Source organism: Schistocerca americana, chromosome 11 (assembly GCF_021461395.2).
Source record: "Schistocerca americana isolate TAMUIC-IGC-003095 chromosome 11, iqSchAmer2.1, whole genome shotgun sequence".
NCBI lineage: Eukaryota > Metazoa > Arthropoda > Insecta > Orthoptera > Acrididae > Schistocerca > Schistocerca americana.
In genome coordinates this window covers 43,765,094-43,784,679 of record NC_060129.1, presented here as the reverse complement: position 1 = coordinate 43,784,679, position 19,586 = coordinate 43,765,094, and the positions used below count along the sequence as shown (strand labels likewise).

The 19,586-nt window shown below is 36.8% G+C and overlaps 1 protein-coding gene across 2 annotated transcripts in view; it reads right to left on the bottom strand.

Annotated features, from left to right (window-relative positions):
• The window catches only part of LOC124554199 (zinc finger protein 708-like), a 119,144-nt gene extending 102,148 nt beyond the window's left edge, over window positions 1-16,996 (bottom strand). Inside the window, exons 1-4 of one of the 2 annotated variants that reach the window (XM_047128265.1) lie at window positions 16,795-16,996; window positions 13,142-13,231; window positions 7,599-7,661; window positions 1,034-1,126 (exon numbers count right to left, since the gene is read on the bottom strand). In XM_047128265.1, the coding sequence (XP_046984221.1) occupies window positions 1,034-1,126; window positions 7,599-7,661; window positions 13,142-13,213 (228 nt within the window). In that variant the 5' untranslated portion in view covers window positions 13,214-13,231; window positions 16,795-16,996. The remainder of the gene's footprint in view (window positions 1-1,033; window positions 1,127-7,598; window positions 7,662-13,141; window positions 13,232-16,794) is intronic. The other variant, XM_047128266.1, reaches the window with a different exon arrangement.
• Window positions 16,997-19,586: the final 2,590 nt, after the last annotated feature.

Sequence of the window (19,586 nt, the reverse complement as noted above, 5' to 3'; positions counted from 1 at the left end):
TTTTGTCAAAAGCATTGTTTGCATAACTATATTTGTTAATTTCATGACTTACACAAATAATTTGGCCTAACTCTTTTAGTAGAAGGAACTGTTAAAAAGAACCAATTTTTCAATGCATTCAGTTAATCGAATGAGTTAAGTTTTAATTGTAATTTCTCAAAATTTAGCTTTAAACAATGTGTCATTTCAGAATCTATTATTGCGATGATATTGGTCATGAGACAGTCCACGGCCGAGTTTCAGACGAGTAACCTGTGTTGGTTAGAACAACAATGCTTCAAATTAACTGTGAAATAAGTGTTAAACAATTAGGCCATGTGTAAAGACAATGACAGTGATTGTTTCCATAGGTACCCTTTTATTCTTCGAGAACTGAACTTTGTGGTTTGGTTTTACTGCTTGTAGATGTTCAACAAGAAACTATTGTAGCAGTATGTTAAGTTTCACCAGCAAACTGTTAATGAGGCTTATAGAAAGTTTAAATGACAGCGTACTGGTCATACATATATAACTGTGTATTATTGGGGGGGAGGGGGGGTTGAGAACAGTGAAATCAAAGTACTGCAAAACACAACTGTGCAAGTCTCTGCTACATAATTTACAGTAGTTAGTGTCAGAATCCACAGCCCATTTTTTAGCCAGTGTAGTGACGCATTACATCGACACCAAGGACAATCAACAAATGAAGAAATAAAAGCAGAAGGAACTGCCACAACATAATAAAGCTACACACTGTAATAAGTATGAATTTAAGACATTCATTTCATTTCATACATTCCAAACGAAGCAGATTATTATAAGAATGGTCATGGAAAACAATGACAGACTTGTCAGGAGTGTTACTCAAATAGCATCTATAACAGCTTACACAAAGCACAGAAAGATAACCACAGTCACTGAACTTGTGCAGAAATAATATGCTATCATAGTTTAAAATGCCACACCATCTATGATAATTTAAGTATAAGCACCCATTACATTTCACGACTGTCTTATCATACCTGAAGCATAGAATACTGACATGAAAACTTACATTACGCTCAGGTGGACTCGCATTCAGTTCCATTCCTCCATCTTCCTTTCCATCGAAACAAGTCTCTACGATTTTCAATGGATCTTGAAGTAACTGAAAAAAGAAAAATATTACTCATTTAAAGCTCTCTCTCTCTCTCTCTCTCTCTCTCTCTCTCTCTCTCTCTCTCTCTCTCTCTCTCTCTCACACACACACACACACACACACACACACACACACACACACACACACACACACACACACACACACACTCTTCTGTAACTACTACATCACTACATGACATGTGGGGATGACAAGAGGGTGAATGTTTATGATTTCAAACACACCTCACATAAAGAATAACAGGGCTCAAAAAAGGATCTTAAAAATAGAGTGAATTTTCACTCTGCAGCAGTGTGTGCACTGATTTCAAACTTACTGAGAGCTTAAAATTGTGAGCCAGACAAGTACTTAGAATATTTCGCTTTCAAGGGCTCGCACTCTACTTAAACTACTTGATGCCTTACAAATGCACCATTTTTAGAAATTTTTTAGTTTGTTAAGCTCATTTGTAATTTTTTATTCAGATTGCTCTCCAGACTGTTCTGGGTATGCTTTTGATCATTTTGCTATGCTCTGGACTTTGCTTTGGGCTATCTGTTCACTTCATGAATTCCATCTTCTTAAATTACCAGAACCTCTTATTGCTCCACCGATCTCTGTGTCACTGCCTTCCAAGTGACCATAAATTGTGTTCAACCTATGCATAGTAGGACAGAAAAGTGGCAATGAGAACTATTTCACTGTGCATCTATCAGTGAAGTATAGATCTTGAGTTTCTACAGTTGTGGCAGTGGTAGTTGTGGCTACAACAGCAATGGGAAGAAAAGCACTGGGAATTTCACAAGCAGCAATTGGTCAGTAAGAACAGCTAGAGAAATTCCAATAGCAACAGCAGAAATTCTTGTTACAAGAGCTGCAAAACTAAGTGTGTACAGTTGCAGCTTCATAACCTCCCACTCCATCATTTGTCTGCTTCAATGAGGGAAACAAGAGTTAGGAGTTTTATATCTGTCTTTCATTCACTGTAAGTTACGTCTAAGGTCCAAGAATACCAGAGTGGATGCTTACTGTCTTCTAGTAATAAACTGCAAAAAGTGTTGCAAAAAACCATCCAATTTCAGTCTCCAGTAATAAAGCCTTTCAGATGTTTGTGGTTTGCTGGCTGTTACTTTCATCATCCTACCCACTTAGTTGTAACCAGAATGCGATGCGATGGGTGTAACACCAATTAAGGAGTGGTTCAACCAATTCAAAAATGGCTGCACATCAGTGGAGAGTGACCAGCATTCTGGCAGGCCCTAAACTACTTGGAGTGCAGCTGTTGTTGAGAGAGTACAACATTTGGTGATGGCAGGCCATTGTTTGACCATGTGGGAGATTGTCCAACAGGTTGGAGTGAGTAAAGATTCAGCACATGCAATTTTGCGTGATGATTTGAACATGCACCGAGTGGCTGCGAAATTCGTGCCCAAGTTATTGTCACCAGAACAAAAATACCTTCATTTTGACGTTGCACAGGACCTTCTGGACACCACCAACACTGATCCTGGGTTTCTGAACACCATGATAACTGGAGATCAGTCATAGGTGTACAGGTCTGACCCAGAAACAAAAAGTCAGTTGTCACAATGGAAGCATCCCGAGTCTCCAAGGCTGAAGAAAGTGCGGCAGGTGTGAAGCAAAATCAAGGTGATGCTAACTGTCTTCTTTGCTGTCCGTGAAATTATGTATCACAAATACACACTGGAAGGACAAACAGTGCCGAAGGAGTACTATCAAGATGGTTTCCAGCGACTCCATGATGTAGCAGCTCCACACAAAAGACCAGACATGTGGACAGTGAAAAACTGGCAACTGCATCACGATAATGCCCCCACACATTCATCCCACTTGATCCAAAATTTCTTGGTCAAGCATGGAATCACAGCCATTCACCAGCCTCCTTACTCTCTACACATGGCTCCATGTCACTTCTGGTTGTTTCCAAAATTGAAGATGCCACTGAAAGGATCCTGTTTTGAAAGTAGAGATGAGATAATGCGGAACACGATGATGAAGCTTAACACCATTCCAAAAGACAACTTCCAGAGGGTGTTTCCAGCAGTGGAAGTATCGGTGGGCTAAGTGTGTGCAAGCACAAGGGGCCTACTTTGAAGAGAATTAGGGTCCCAACCCCATCAGGCATTCGAAATATTTTTTCTGGCCAAAGGTCAGATACTTTTTAGACAGGTCTCGTACATTGGAGAGCCAATAGCTCTAACAAAGTGTCCATGGTCGCCATCTTTGTGTATTTTTGGTAGATCATATAGCCTGTGTTTGACTGTGATCTGACCTCATAATGGTATCTTTTGTGGCGGCGTTCGTAGGGACAAACAATTCGCTGTAGAAACGGCTTACGAAGTCACCGCCACACTTTTAATAGCGGGCCAACCGGTCCGCTGGAACAGTGAACAGAAAGATGAAAACCCAAACACTCTGATTAAATAAAAGTCGGTACTTATCTTTATTAACGAAGATACAGAAACACAGTAGTGAACACCGTGTCTACAGAAATCTGTCTAGTTCGAGTCGGAGCGGCTAGGTCAGCGTCGGCTGACGACAAACAACAACTCTGCTGCGATGAACACACAACTAACTAGCAAGTACACAATTCGGTGGTGAGTATACAACTGAGCGGCGAATACAGAACTGTCCTAGCGCTCGCGACTCCAGCGCTTAAGAAACCAGAAGCCAGCGGTGGCGCGCGCAGACTTGCGGCGATTTCCTGTCTCACTGGCGCTGCTTATGCGGACGGCGTCCGGACTTTGATGCTGCCAACCTCTTGGCAGCGGGCTCGGGTGGCATTACTGGCTAGGATATAACAGTATCAACTGCCCTTTTTGCCAGAGGAGAGTACAGCTGTGGGGAGCTGATGAATCAGTACATATCCATGTTATAGAAATGGCAGTGTTTGTATCCAACTGGAAACCTGCATTTACTCCATTAATTTCTAGCTGCAACATGAGCTTCTGCATCCCATGTGCTGACACTAGTGGCCCCAAGTGAAATAATGAGCAATTCACTGATGGCTGTTGCCATCTGCTAGCTGAGGCAGACACTTGCTAGATACCCCAGTTTGCAGCAGGCAAAACAGGTGATGCCATGAACAGGGCAGTGACACCATTGATGCTGTGGGCTGCAACCTGCACAAGATTTGATTGCATGAATTTCCTGGGACCCACTAATAGTGATGGGGAGCAACTGTTGCATGTATATTTATTTGCTCTGGGACATGCCATAGGTGAACAAAGGACTTCTGCTTTTGCACATAGACTTACGATAAGGGCGGTGGTCCACCAACTACTGCAGTAACCACTGCATCTGAGTCACCAGATAAACAGGTGCTCATTAAGTCAGATGATTATGTTGAATGGAAGGAGTCAGTTGATTATTGACCACACTAAGCTTTTGACAAAATTTGATGCAGTATCTTTGCTCAACACGTTCAGTCATCTTGAGAGAATTAGTAATCTGACAAACACATTGTGTAGCACCTCACTTAGCAACCAACAGGCAGCGACTGGTGTTCTGGAAGGAGGGGACAAAATTCATGCATGTGCATAAAGGTCTCTTCCTTTACTGTGTACAGAGATGCCATGCTATCATCTATTTTGTGTGGGAAAATAAAAGGTCAGATACTTTTTAGACAGACCTCATATAAACTGACAAAATAATTCATTAAATTGTTGAGACCAGTAGTTGGCAACTGTGAACATCACATTAAGAACTCATAGATGTTTGCTGAACCATACAGCGGATGAACATAGTTCTAAGTCAAGTCACAATCAGCCTCGACACGGTCTCCCTTCCTACAAAGTACCAATGTAAGATACAATAAAACTACTGGCCACTCATGTCTCTTCTAAATTTTAAAGTTATTTTGGTATACCTTGATGACCACTTATATTTTCTACAGTGGAAATTATTATGAAATGGCTGATGGAGCAACTATGAGTTCGCCAGTGTCACCAACCATAGTTATCTTCTTCATGGTGTGTTCTGAAGAATGAGTATTGATCACTGCTCCCTAATGTCCATCCTGCTTCTTCGGGTAATATGTTGACAATACTTTTCAATCTGGCCGAATGGCAGTGAGGCACTGCAGCACTTCATCAACCACATGAATTTACAATGCATGTGGATGATGATATCTGGTTTGTAGTGGACTCAGCTGTGTGGTTATCTGCACCCATACAAATTCCCAATCTTCTCCATTTCCAGTCCTGTCACTTTCTCAAAAGAAGAGGAAGAAATGATGAAGCCAACACAAACCAGTCCCCAGACAGAGAAAAATCACTGACCCAGCTGGGAATCGAACCCAGGACTCTGTGGAGGAGGATAGGAAGTTGCCCTTTATAGATGTGTTGTTCGAATGTAAATCAGAGGGATGACTGTCATTCTGTGCACAGCAAATTGATGTACATCGACTTTTATCCAAACAGGCATAGCTTTCACCATACTGCTCGAAGAGAGCTATTCTGAACACCTGAATACACAGGGCCAGGACTATTTTGAACAAGAACCATCTTACTTCCAAGATTACACATCTAATGATAGTGTAGAAAAGGAAAAGGTATTCTGTCCCTAATATTAATCAATACTGTTGGGGAAACCAAGACATGACACCATTCAACTAAGCCAGACCACCACATGGTTCAGCTTTCATTCTGTTGTGCAACAACTAGTATAATACATAGCGTCCTAAAGAGGCAAGGAATAAACCAGTACCCCAGTCACAAAGTAAAATTAAAGAAATTTTTTGGGTCATTAAAGATAATTTTGCCTGAGAGTCATAGGAATTTATAATATTCATTGTGAGTGTTTTAAAAGTTATTTGGGCCAGTCTAAGTGTACTGTAGCTGATTGCTGTGTTGAGTGTGAGCCTCACTTTAAACACAGAATCTCACAAAATCTATTAAATGAACACAAGATTTTGTTTGAACGAATGAGAATCCTTGATCATGCATGAAACTATTGGCACTATTTGATCAAGGAAGCAGTTGAAATTAGACTATGTGAAAACTACTTCAATAGACACAGGACATGCTCTTAGCAATCAATGGGAGCGTTGATGAAGAGCACAGAGATAGGCCTCTGGTAGTTTACCACTTGGTGCGAGTGATGACACTGCATGCACTGCTGGACAGAGAGCAAACACACTCCATGGACACAGAGGGTGTCACCTCTGTACATGTCACTTCCACAATATCATGACACAGATTTTATCTATGTGATAGACGATTGGGAAATAAACAAACTTGGGTGGATTATTTTATTCATACCACGCACACTGCCATGGGGATTTACTGAGCCTCTTGTAAATTTCACAGGATAGTAGTTTTCTTCCTTTCTAAATTGTCAAATTACTTCGATAACCAAAGCTATTTTCCAGTTCAGAAAAATTAGAGCAAGAACTACAGTCATGATATTATAAACATACTGAAACGTCCAGGTAATAATATTATTTTCTGGGTGGTGGAAACTTTAATTACGAATAACTTTTTAGTTCATGACTTTTCACAAATAATAAAATGTTTACCGAAAGAGTGAAATGAGGGCCTTAAAATAATTGATGTCACTCTGGAAATAAACAATTGTTATCTCACGATATGTTTCCGACCATATGGCTTCTGAATAAAGTAAATTACAGATTTCTCTTAAAAGAACATATACAGTGAATCATTAACTACACCATTGGCATTAGCAGAACTCAAATAAACTGACGAATAAATAATTTTACTGGAATATCGCCTAAATAATAATTTTGGTCTTTATGTAAATGTTCTGCATCTACTATCAGCATAATATAAAAAAGAAATTAAAAAAGTTATCTGAGGAGTAGAGTTTAGCAAATGGAATTATTCCAACTTGCTAAGTTTCAAGTTCCTCTTCTGTACAGTAGAAGCAAGTCTTCTGCTGCCCCCACCTCAAAGAAGTGAGTCTAAAGCTCTCAAATCCAAAATGGCTCATGTAAATCAGTGTTTATGAAGTTACTGTTGTGTCTTGCATCTGTTCTATGTCATTTCCAAAAAGTATAATGAGTTCTCGGTCTTGTTCTCTCCCCTAAGTGCACCTATTGTAAGAATGACAATTTGATTCAGTCAAAGTGGAATCTGTAGATAGCCTACTCATGAACGCAATTGGCCAAAAAAGTGTGGAATTGTGGTTCAAATCCAGGGCATGGCAGAGTTCTTATTTGTCTTCACAAATATGCAAATAAACTACGTTCAAACTACTGTGCCTTCTTGAAGATAATACTTCAAACCATACACTGCAATGCTGAAAAAATGCTATATTTTGATTCTTTCAATACTTGGCTCTAGAGGGCATATTATCGTACTATGGGTGTCATTATTGGAAGTACCACAGAAAAAACTTAGATGCTAATAAACAGCTGTATCACCTACTTCTACTGTATTCACCACAGCTGTGAAGTAATACAGCAGTGCTTAATTCTACTCAGTCATCTAAATTTTAAAATTACCTCTTCATTCACATAATCTTGCAATTCTTCCTTTATTTTCACACTGGAGGGGTATACCTCGACCTGCGGTAAAAGTAACACAAAGTATAGTGGATATATTTAATCTTCACATACTGTTTCCAAGTTTCACAAGTTTCCAGCTAAATTAAAGCACTTTGTCAAGAATAAATGACACCACATAATTTAACAATTATCATTTTATTGCCTGTTTTCAGTTTTCTTTTGTGAGAGAATAATTGTGGGTCACACAAAGTCAATAAGATTTATTTCAATTACACTGAAAATAAAATTATGTGACTGATAACATTATTTTATAGAAATGTGCCAATACAGAACCACTCTGCATATAATTTCTCATGTAGTGATGGAACACCCATGTAACTTTTACACAATTTTGAGCTACTGATAAACCATGTACTTTCGTGCAACAGAAGTAGTGCAAAAGATAAATGTGGTATGTGCTCTTCATTTCTGTGGTTATTTCAAAGAAGAGTAGTATGAGAAGATTAATATAGAAAAGATAGGTGTTATATATCACAAACTATTCCTGCTGTTCTCATTGTCAGACCAATGGTAGATACCATTCAAAAAATGAATGCCCTGAATATGGGCAAGATATTCCTCAAATCAAGTAAATGATAATATGTGATATATTCAAAATGCAAAGACTGAAATCTGCACTATGCTCATCTCTGTCCTGTTGTTCTTAGTCTAGGCTTACACTGAATGTGGAGTCTAGCTTGACTCGATCCATACAAATTCTGCAATATTGTCATTGCATATAAGTACTCTGCCGAAGCTATTTTTACACTACAGTTTTCTCAGGCAAGTTCTTACATTTGCATTGTCACTGCTTCCAGAGAAACTTTGAAGATTAGTGAGGCATAGGAAGTAACAGGTATTGTACAGTGCGACAAAGCTTCAATCACATTTCAAGTTACATTATTTATACCAAAAATGGCTTAATTCTTCTGTAAAAGCCTTGCAACTTTACAAACATTTATTGTGATGAAAAGATGCCTATGTAAGATGTAGTTACAAGAATCAGTATTTCAGTCTGTAACCTCTTAGTTTTGCCACAACTCTGTTACTGTCACAAATATACACACGGCAGTTTATCAGATTGCATGTACACAGTATTGTATGTCTACTAAATGCCATTTGTCCGAAATCAAAATTTCCTGCTTTGTTCTTACGGAGGCCTACTTTACAATTCCGATCAAAGTACTAATACAGAAATTATTATGATATGAAACTTCCTTCTCAAACCAGTAACTGCAATAAATGTCTCTTCAAACATCTTTCAAAGGAACTATGAGATAAATATACAACATGACTCTGCACTGGCAGACTGATGACATGACAACATGGTAGAGATATAAGCCTTAAGAAATGACCCATGGATGATGTCAGCAACAGAAAAATAGAAACTGAAACTAGTGGGAATATATGGGGAAATGGTTTTAATGACACTTATCTTGTTATTACTACCTTCAGACAAAACTAAATAAATAAATACAAATCTTGATAATACCAGACTACAGCAGAAAAGTTGGGTTTTTATTTAATGATATATTTGTAACAATGGAAAAAAAACTATTATGACACAATTATTTTGCTTTCTCAACTCACAATCAACCTATGACCTTCCAATTGAACCACTGGCTATGCTACAAGCCTGTCTCCACATCATTAAAGAAACAATATAGGTGTAGAATACAAATCTATCCAAAACATCTTTACCTTAAAATGAATTGCAAGTGTAGCAAAAATATAACCTAATATGCCACTTACAACTAAATCGCAAACTAAAACAACTGCAATCTACAACTGGAACACACAAAAACAATATCCAAGATGCCACCTATCTATCATACACTAAAAAAATTGAACTGATAGCTCGCATTGTTCACTAGAACCGTAATATATAATATATATTAAGAATGGACTAAATCTACAATACTTTACTATTGATGTCACAGACCTGTGTATAGACACCATCTTTGAGGCTGCAGTTGTACATATACCTAAACATAATATTATTGTTGCATCTGTATATCACACACCATCTTCTAGTGAATATGAATTTATGGTAAATTTAAAAAACTGTTAGTCTTACTAACTAAGCCTAAATATAAATACCAAAGAATCTTAATTTTTGGTGATATTAATATGGATATCAGGGTACAGAGTCATATCATATTGGAATTCTTGGATAGCCTAAGAGCTTTTGATTGCTATTGTCTAAATGATAAGCCTATAAGATATAATGCATGCTTAGACAATATAATAAGTAATATCCATGAAAATAATGTTGAAATTGGAGTAGTCAAGTTAGGCCTAGCTGACCATGATGGCCTATGGATTACAGTTCCAGTCAGCATTCCAGATGAACAACACAAAACTGTTAGACCTATGAATGAATGCAATATAAGAGAGTTTAGAACTAGATTAAGGTCAGTTAACTGGAATGACATCTTATACAAAGATATGTGTGTGAATAACACAAGCAAATTATTTATAGAGGAAATTGCAAGAATATTTGATGAGTGTTGTCCCAGATTAGTAAAAAGACAGAATAATAACCAAGCTCATAAACCACAGAGACTAAATAATTGGTTTACACCATACCTCAACAGCATCAGGATTATGCTTCTTATGTTCAGGGACAGATCTCATAACAGCAACGAGTACAAAGAGATGTACATTAGAATAAGAAAAATTTATAGATCTGAAATAAGTTTGGCAAAACGTAGGGCGAATGATAACTATATTCTTCAATCCAGAAACAGCTGTAAAGCTGCCTGGGAAGTAATTAAAAATGAAATAAATAGACCAACAACTCAACTAGCTATATCCATAGCCCCAGATATCTTAAACTCACACTTTGTTAACTTCAGTTTATGACAAGATTTGTCTCCCCTCAATGCCATGCTTGATGCTAAAACTCTTTTATGTTCAAATAAGTATGTAGTCCATAAATTCTGCTGGGCAACAGTAACTGAAAATGATGTTAGCAAAGCAATAGGCAAACTAAGTAGTTCCAAAACAGAGGACTTCTATAGTCTGTCAAACTTTGTCATAAAGAAGATATCAAGTGATCTGCCCCCTTTAACCACTCTCCTTAACCGCATATTACAGCAAGGGATTTTCCCCGGCTGTTTGAAAATAGCAGTAACTATTCCCATATTTAAGAAAGGAGATAAATCAAATCCAAGTAACTATCGCCCTATCTCATTAACCCCAATAATATCTAAAATAATCAAAGACTGTGTTCACCAACAAATGAATCTCTATTTTGAGAGGAATAATTTGTTAAGTAACTCACAGTATGGATTCAGGTCTAAACTATCCACAGTTAAAGCAGTTGAAAATATTGTTAGTGATATATATGATGGCTTTGAAAATAATTCAATCTCCTGTGCTACTCTCCTAGACCTGAGTAAAGCATTTGACACTGTATCTCATAGTACTTTGATCATGAAATTAAGACACTACGACATGGAAGAGGACACCCTGAAATTATTAGAATCCTACTTAAGCAACAGAGTACAATTTGTTAGTGTAAATGGGGAGCTGTCAAACCCACAAACAATAAAAAGAGGTGTGCCACAGGGCTCCATATTTGGGCCCTTCCTGTTTGTAGTGTATGTTAACGATATGCCACAGTATTTACCCTGTAAAACAGTCCTCTATGCAGATGATACAACTTTTATCAATTCAGGACAGACTCTTGAATCTGTATGAAAAAAAATATATATATAATATTTGAAAAATCGGTTCACTGGTTTAGTGCAAACTCCCTATTCATAAATGAAACAAAAACTGAGGAAATATTCTTTAATTTAAAGGTATCAAACAAGGAAAATAAGTCCGTTAAACTGCTAGGAATGATGATTGACCAGAAACTTAGCTGGGATAAACATATCACATACGTCTGTTCTAAACTTGCACGAGCTATGTTCCTACTTTATAAGCTTAGGAGTAATGTCAGCCAAAACTTACTGCTGCATTCATATTTTGCTTATATCCACCCCCATCTTTCATATGGTATTCTGCTCTGGGGAAATTCTTCCAATTCAATATCAATTTTCAGATGGCAAAAAAAAAAAAAAAAAAAAAAAAAAAAAAAAATTGCCCTTCGATGTATAGTGGGTTTATCTCCTAGGGATACATGCAGGGAACATTTCAAAAAACTTAACATCATGACAGTTCCTTGTTTGTACATCTATTATTGCTTACTACACGTAAAAGAAAACATAGCTCAATATCCCCTTAGGTCATCTGTCCACACCCACAATACAAGATGAAACCACACAATTGATCTGCCATACTCTAGATTGTCTAAGATACATAATAGTTATAAATATGTAGGCCTCTAACTGTTTAATATGCTCCCTAAAAATGTACAAACAGTATCTAAAAGTAAATTTAAGACAACATTGGGTCAATGGCTCAAAGGTAAAGCATTTTACTCAGTTGATGAATTTAAAGATTGTAATATGGCAGATTTCCTATTTTAATATAGAGAAAGGTACATCTGCCTGTAGTAGGGCCTAAATTTGTATCAATAGCTTAGGATAATAACATAGTGTCATCAACATGAATACTCCCTGCTTTATTTTTAAATTACATTGCTAACGGCATCATAAAGTTATCTTCATTCATAGTTTACACATTTAAGTTAACACTTAAAGCAAGTGCATTAGATCAGAATAAATCCATTTTTTTGCAAACATACTGCCAATGAATGTGCATTAATATTACCTTTAAATTCATAAAATTGGTCTGTAGTGCAGCCAACGTCTAGGTTAGGTTGGAAGGTGACTGTTTGGCTCTGAGTTGCCATAGTGGTAGTGAACAATGCAGTTAATCTTATATATACAATGTAATAATCAGCTTCCTGCTCCTATTTTATTTTTAAATTCAATTACATCCCTAATATTTAGCATATCATTATATTCATACTTAAACTGCATATTGAAGTTTTCATTTAAAATAAGCATACAAAAGCATAATAACTTACAAGAATCTTCAACTTCTGTCAGCATAAATCATGAAAAAAATAGATCATGGGTAAATGGCCATATATCAGTGTCCAATGAGCACAACATTCCAGTAAGTGCCCGTGCTACTATACGTGTGCCAACAAACAGTTCATCAGCTCACCTGATGATGGCATCAAGGTCATCAGCTGACATACTGTGACCATTGAAACCGACTTCTTGCAGATCATGCGTCAACTATTTCAACAGCATACCTTAATTTTATGCAAACATATCATCAGTGCCCATGAACAGCACATTAAGAATTTCTACAAATTACAAAAACTAAAGTTAAACTCCCCCCTCCACAATTTGAGAATATTAAGACACATTGCAATCTCTGGACGATGTTGTGAAATGCTGCACACAACCACAGAAAGCCACAATTTTTTATTACAATGAATTAATCATGCTACCAGAAATGTGACATGAATTCTCTTTATTTGCACAGCATACTGTACACAGAAATTAATGAAACAATGGTAAGAAATCACCTACCATGGAGCCTGGTGTACTTGGTATGTCATTTTTTCTCTCTTCTTTTATCCAAATAGTTATTCGATGGTCCATTGCTTTAGTTATTAGTCCCTGAAACACAAGCAACCAGATAAGAACAGTCTCATTTGATTTCCACTGTTGCTGTGAGATACAAATCAAAGGCAGTATTTTCAATACAGTACTATTTGCAGCCGATGAACCACTAACCAGACATAAGTGCAACATTAGCTGAAGAACAAGAGTCCATGATAATAACTGAGATGCAACTGTCAGGTTATGAACAGCCATAACTTATTATCTCAAAATGACAGAAAATTAAAGTTTTGCAGAAGCTATCACATGGAAAGAAATGATTACATTGATTGCTATTGTTCGTGTCATTGGAGTTAGGGATAGTAAACTACTGTGAGCACTACTGGAGAGATATACTGCTTGTTCCACATTAATACCAAAATTGTAGTGTTAATTTGCTACATAAAACCATTTGCTACCATCAACACTATTGTGTATGATAAACCAAAACTGTTATAATCATCATCATCATCTTCTTCTTCTTGCAGTACGGCCTCTGTACATAACAACAGAGTGGAATTTATACTGCTTAATCATGTCTGCAACATTTGGAGTAGCAGGGCCACAAACCAACCAATAATTTGTTTTAATGTTTGCTGGAGCAAGTGATGTCTACCAAAACAACAACCAAAAAGCTATCAGGTATGCTAGAAGCGCCCTAAATATTTTAAGAAATGTAAACATAGTGTTATCAAGCATACCATTCAGGAAACATCAATTCCACATCTATGAGTAAACAAGGAAACAGAAGTCAAGAACAGAAAAATGGAAAGAAATTACCAAAACCTTCCCAAACACATTGTTTTAAAACTTGATGGCTTAGAAAGAACGCATTATATCAGACAATGAGTTGTATTTGAATAATGTGGGAAAATAATATGTTTGTACAGAAATAAAAAAAAACACATATGGAAATTTACTGAGACAAAAGATGATGATCCTATTATTTACAAACGGAAGCAGAAGGGTCAACAAAGCACTAATGTGTGTACAGAAATGAAGGTAACAAAATCCAGGATGGTGTGTGTGTGTTTGTTTTGCTGAAAAAGGCCTTAATGGCCGAAAGCTATAATTGCATAAATCTTTTTGTTGTGCCTATCGCGACTCAGCATCTCCGCTGTATGGTGAGTGGCAACTTTCCTTTTCTAACATAAACAACACATTGTCCAATTTTGCAAGCTGTGCCCTAAAGGACTAGTTCAAGACAAACTGTGGACTCCAACAGCTTTACGGACCATTGGAATAACACATTCAGTACAGCCCATCTCTGCAGCAACAAGCACAAATGTAGTTGCAAGAATAAAGAAAAACCAAGATCAGTGCAAACTACAGTGACAAACACTCCAAAGACAAAAAATGAGCTTACCAAAATGACTTTCAAGAACAAACCAGGATTTTTTCTACCTCACGACAGGTAAAGTTGCAGTATAGTACTTTCAACAAATGTAGAAACAATCAATACCTCTACAACCAACTTGATAAAACAAATTGTAGGCGCAACTAAATCTAGACTTCCCCCAAATTCTTTCCAAGTTATGAATCTACATATTCAGTCTCTAAGGAATGACTACCTTTAACTAGAGGTTGTCTTAGATGAGTTTCAGACATTGTTTGTGTCTTTCAGAGAATTGGTGTAGGGAATATAAGTTAAACAACATTCTGGTCTGAGCCGCCAGAGATGGTGGTCACGTGTGCGTGAGGTATTCCTGTTTGTGTGAATGAATTCGTGTGTGTTTTTTTTTTCTGACGAAGGCTGTGGCCAAAAGAAAATTTGTAAGTGCCCTAATTGTGTTTGTCTGCAAATTCGTGTGCCATCTTTATAGTAAGTAGCAATACATGAAGCTATTAATTGGAAGCACCATTTAAGGTTCCTTACACACAGAGCTAATTCAGCCTTCTTTGCACTGAGAGTTATCACAAATATTTGCACTTTCGAAGGTATAAGAATCGCATACTTTTGACATTTCCATTCTGTTGACTCATAAGGAATATCATTTTGGCCCAGTTCAAAAGCTAATTAAAAAAAAAAAATTATCTTACGAAACACATTGTCCATATAATGACCAACAGAGCTACACAAACTCACTGCAGACCTCTTTTCTGAAAATTAGGAATGCTTTGCCACCACCATACATTTTTAAATGTGTACTGATAACCAAAGCAAATATAAGTAATCTCCACACAAATGCTAACTGCCACAATTATAGAATAGGGAACAGGAATGACCTACACATAGAAGAAATAAATAGAGCTCGAAATCAGAAGCATGTAAGATGCATGGGTATTACACTCTAATGCATTGCCTCAAAGATAAAAATACTTAGACAATATCAATTTTAAATTAGAACTTACATTTCATATTCATAAAAGTTGATAGATCTAAGTATATGAATATCCAGAAGATCGAGAAAATGATTTCGTAAACCAAGCCCCGATGCATGTAGTGCAGCTGTGTGATAAATCCTATCTTTGTAGGTTTCAGTATATACTGTACTACTTAATCTACATTACTATTTATTCTATGTGTAGTTATTACTGGGAAACAAATTATTATACACCATTCTTATGCAAATAAAAATTAAAATTTTCTAGTATGTATTGTAGACAATTTCATTTTGTACATTCCAGACTTTTTTATTTCTGTGCATGACAAGTCCAATATAGTTTTTACGATGACAACGATGCTAAATTAATAAAACCAATAAATACATGCAGTAACATTTTCTTTTATCTCCACATACACAATCCCCGAAATGATGTGCTATCTGCTCTTAATTGAGAAATATTGAAGAAGACGATAAAACACCTCACGGTAGAAATAGGAGCAATACATTAGATACCAGCAAAAGCTCTTCTTGTCCCTTGTGAACCCTTCGTAAACATTATTACATCGCAACTGGTATACAAATTTGCATAGCCAGACAGATCAGGTAAAAAGTTGGTTGTCTTCCATCATCCACCACAACGAAATTAACAATGACATTCACTCTCACTGGAGATCCTAGCATACATAAACTGTTGCAAAAATTTCGGAAGTACAAACCGTTTCTTTTACGTATTCACGGAAGATGTATGTAGAGATTGTATAGGATGGCGAAAATAGTATGTAATTCACAAGACGCTCTGCAAGATGTTACATGTATTTTTCATATCTGATGCGCAGTATACGTTGCATATTTGATACGTACCAAAATACTGGTGGAAAAATTAACTTATTAGTCGCATTTAGAAAAATTACAAGCTCGTGGGCAATAACACCGGTGGTTTGTTTTGAGAAACCTAACCTAAAGCAGTTACCGATGTACTAAATCCACACATTGTCCCAAACAATAAGCAAATTTGCCAACGTTGATTCAGACTAACCCGTTTCAATACACAAAAATAAATAAATAAATAAATTCCAAACAAGCCGCAACATTAACACGACATTGCTACGAACTGTCACTACAGTACAAGTTGTTGGAAAAATACTTAATGATGCACAGACAATTATGAGATTAAAAAGTGATAATTATGTTCGAAGATAAGTTTTGAACATTTCATCTTTCAATTTTGGTAATCTTTTGTCACTTGTTTATTACCTGTAGGATGTAGTTTATAAACACCTGCAGACTGCAAACCCACAACACTGCAACTGCTTGACTTCTGCTGACAGATCAAAGATCACAAGCTCAATGTCATAAAGAGATTAGATGTGGAAGAAGGAATTAAGTGTTGAGGGCTGCAGAATATTCTTGTCAGAAATGCAGACCTTGCAACAGAGTGAATATGGGACCACTACACTATGTGAATTTGATTGTTTGCTTAAATAAATAAAAAAACAACAACAACACGCGAAGAGTGTACACTGCTCTGGTACAAAAGTGCCGTCGTTTTCCTCTTGCACAGCTTCTTATTTTCGTAGAATGCTATGCTCTGTTTTCATTGACTACATATGTAGACCATAAATAGACCACAAATATTATTTATGCACAGTAAGTGGTCGTCATGTTGCACATATACCGCACTAACTAATAAATTACATCTCCCAGGTAACGTAATACATAGGCACCAAAATATTACAGACAACAATGAAAAGAAAACGAAAATCTGTTTCTGAACAAAATTAATGCAGCATTTATATTATTTTTGGATTTGGTTGGGGCCCACGTAGCAGACTGCCAAAACTTTTATGATACTACGATACCATTTACTGTTGACCAGTGGCGTGCAGAGATAATTGAGCCTGCCGAAGCATTGAGTATTATGATTACTGGTATATAATTATATTGCATTGTTTTGCATCAGTTATAATTATATTGCAAATTAATGAATTAATAATATTAATATTTTAATTTTAAGAAAAGAATAGTACATCAAGGGACAGCCAAGTCTCAATAACACTCCCAGCTGGAGACGTGAAATCACATCTGGTACCGGTAACAGTTTACATTGAAGGAATAGATACTGAAATAATTAGAACTAATATCAATTTATATTACAACAAGCAAACTTTTATGTAATGTAACAAGCTTCTGGCTTTAGAGTTACCTTTGACATTTCAGTAGACCGCCTCTGCATGATCAACTGAATTGAAATTCCATTCTTCTCTCCTCAGAAGCAAATTGGGTAACCACTTCCTGAGAGAAATTTTCTTCGTTCTTTGTTCTAATAGTAGGTGAGCTTCAACTGAAATAATTCCAAGATGAGACAGGTCTTCTCCTGCAGCAGAATTTCAAGAGCAGCTTCTGTTTCTCTTTGGCATTGAAAACAACGTTTCTACTGAAGAAGTACTCACATTAATGACACTAACAAATTAACACATTACAACTCATTTGTTGTATAATCTTCGAGTATATTCTGACCTAAAACCTCCTCAATGCCAGCCAGCATGGATTTCGAAAACATTGATCATATGAAACCCAACTAGCACTTTTCTTACATGACACACTGATAACTTTGGATCAAGGCAGCCAGGTAGATGCTGTACTTCTTGATTTTCGAAAAGCAATTGACTCAGTACTGTACCTACGCTCATTGTCAAAAGTACCATCATTTGGGGTATCAAGTGAAATTTGTGACTGAATTGAGAACTTTTTGGTAGGGAGGACACAGCATGTTATCTTGGATGGAGAGTCATCATCAGATGTAGAAATAACTTCGGGTGTGTTTCAGGGAAGTGATTTGAGACCTTTGCTGTTCATGTTGTATGTTAAGAACCTTGTGAACTATATTTATAGCAAAAGCAGGCTTTTTACAGATGATGGGGTGTTCAAAAAGTCTCTCCGCAGTGCCATATGATCGTTAGCTGCATGTGCCGTATGATTGTTCGCTTGCCTGGGTTACTTCCCTTCAAGTGGACTCCCCCAACATTCCACTGTTTCGTTTATCTCAGCCAGCATCAGTAAAAATGAATATTCAATAAATTAATAACTTGTATTTCACTGAGTTTCATTTCGGTATATTCACTGCGGCATATGGCATGCGCGGCTAACAATCATATAGCACTGTGGAGAGACTTTTTGAACATCTCGTATAATGTAGTACTATCTGACAAAAGTGCCATAAATATTCAGTCAGATCTTGATAAGATTTCAACGTGGTACAGAGATTGGTAAGTTGCACTATATGTCCAGAAATATAAAATTTAGCACTTCACAAATCGAAAAAATGAAGTATCTTATGACTACAATATCAATGAGTCACTGTTGGAATCAGCCAACTTATACAAGTACCTGGATGTAACACTTTGTAAGGATATAAAATGATAGTTTCAGTCATTGGTAAAGCAGGTGGTAGACTTTGGTTTATTGGTAGAATACTATGAAGTGCCATCAGTCTACAAAAGATATTGCTTACAAATCAATCATGCAACTGGTTCTAAAATGCTGCTCAAATGTGTGGGGCCCATATGAGATACGAATAACAGTTGTATTGCACATATACAGAGAAGGACAGCACATATGGTCACAGGTTTGTTTAATCCATGGGAGAGTGTCACAGAGATACTGAAGGAACTGAGCTGGGAGACTCTTGAAGACAAACATAAACTATCCCAAGAAAGTCTGTAACCAAGTTTCAAGAACCAGCTTTAAATGAATACTCTACGGATATACCACAACCCCCTATGTATCGCTCATATAGGGATCATGAGGATAAGATTAGAATAATTACTGCATACACAGAGGCACTGCAACATTCATTCTTTTCTTCTCACACTTCATACGCAAATGGAATAGGAAGAAGCCCTAATAACTGGTATATTGGGATGTCCCCTCTACTATGCCCACCACAGTGGTTTGCAGGGTAGAGATGTAGGTGTAGATGTAGAAACTGAAGAAAACTTATTTAGCATCAAATTACAGCGGTACTCACCCATGGTTTTATTTCAAAA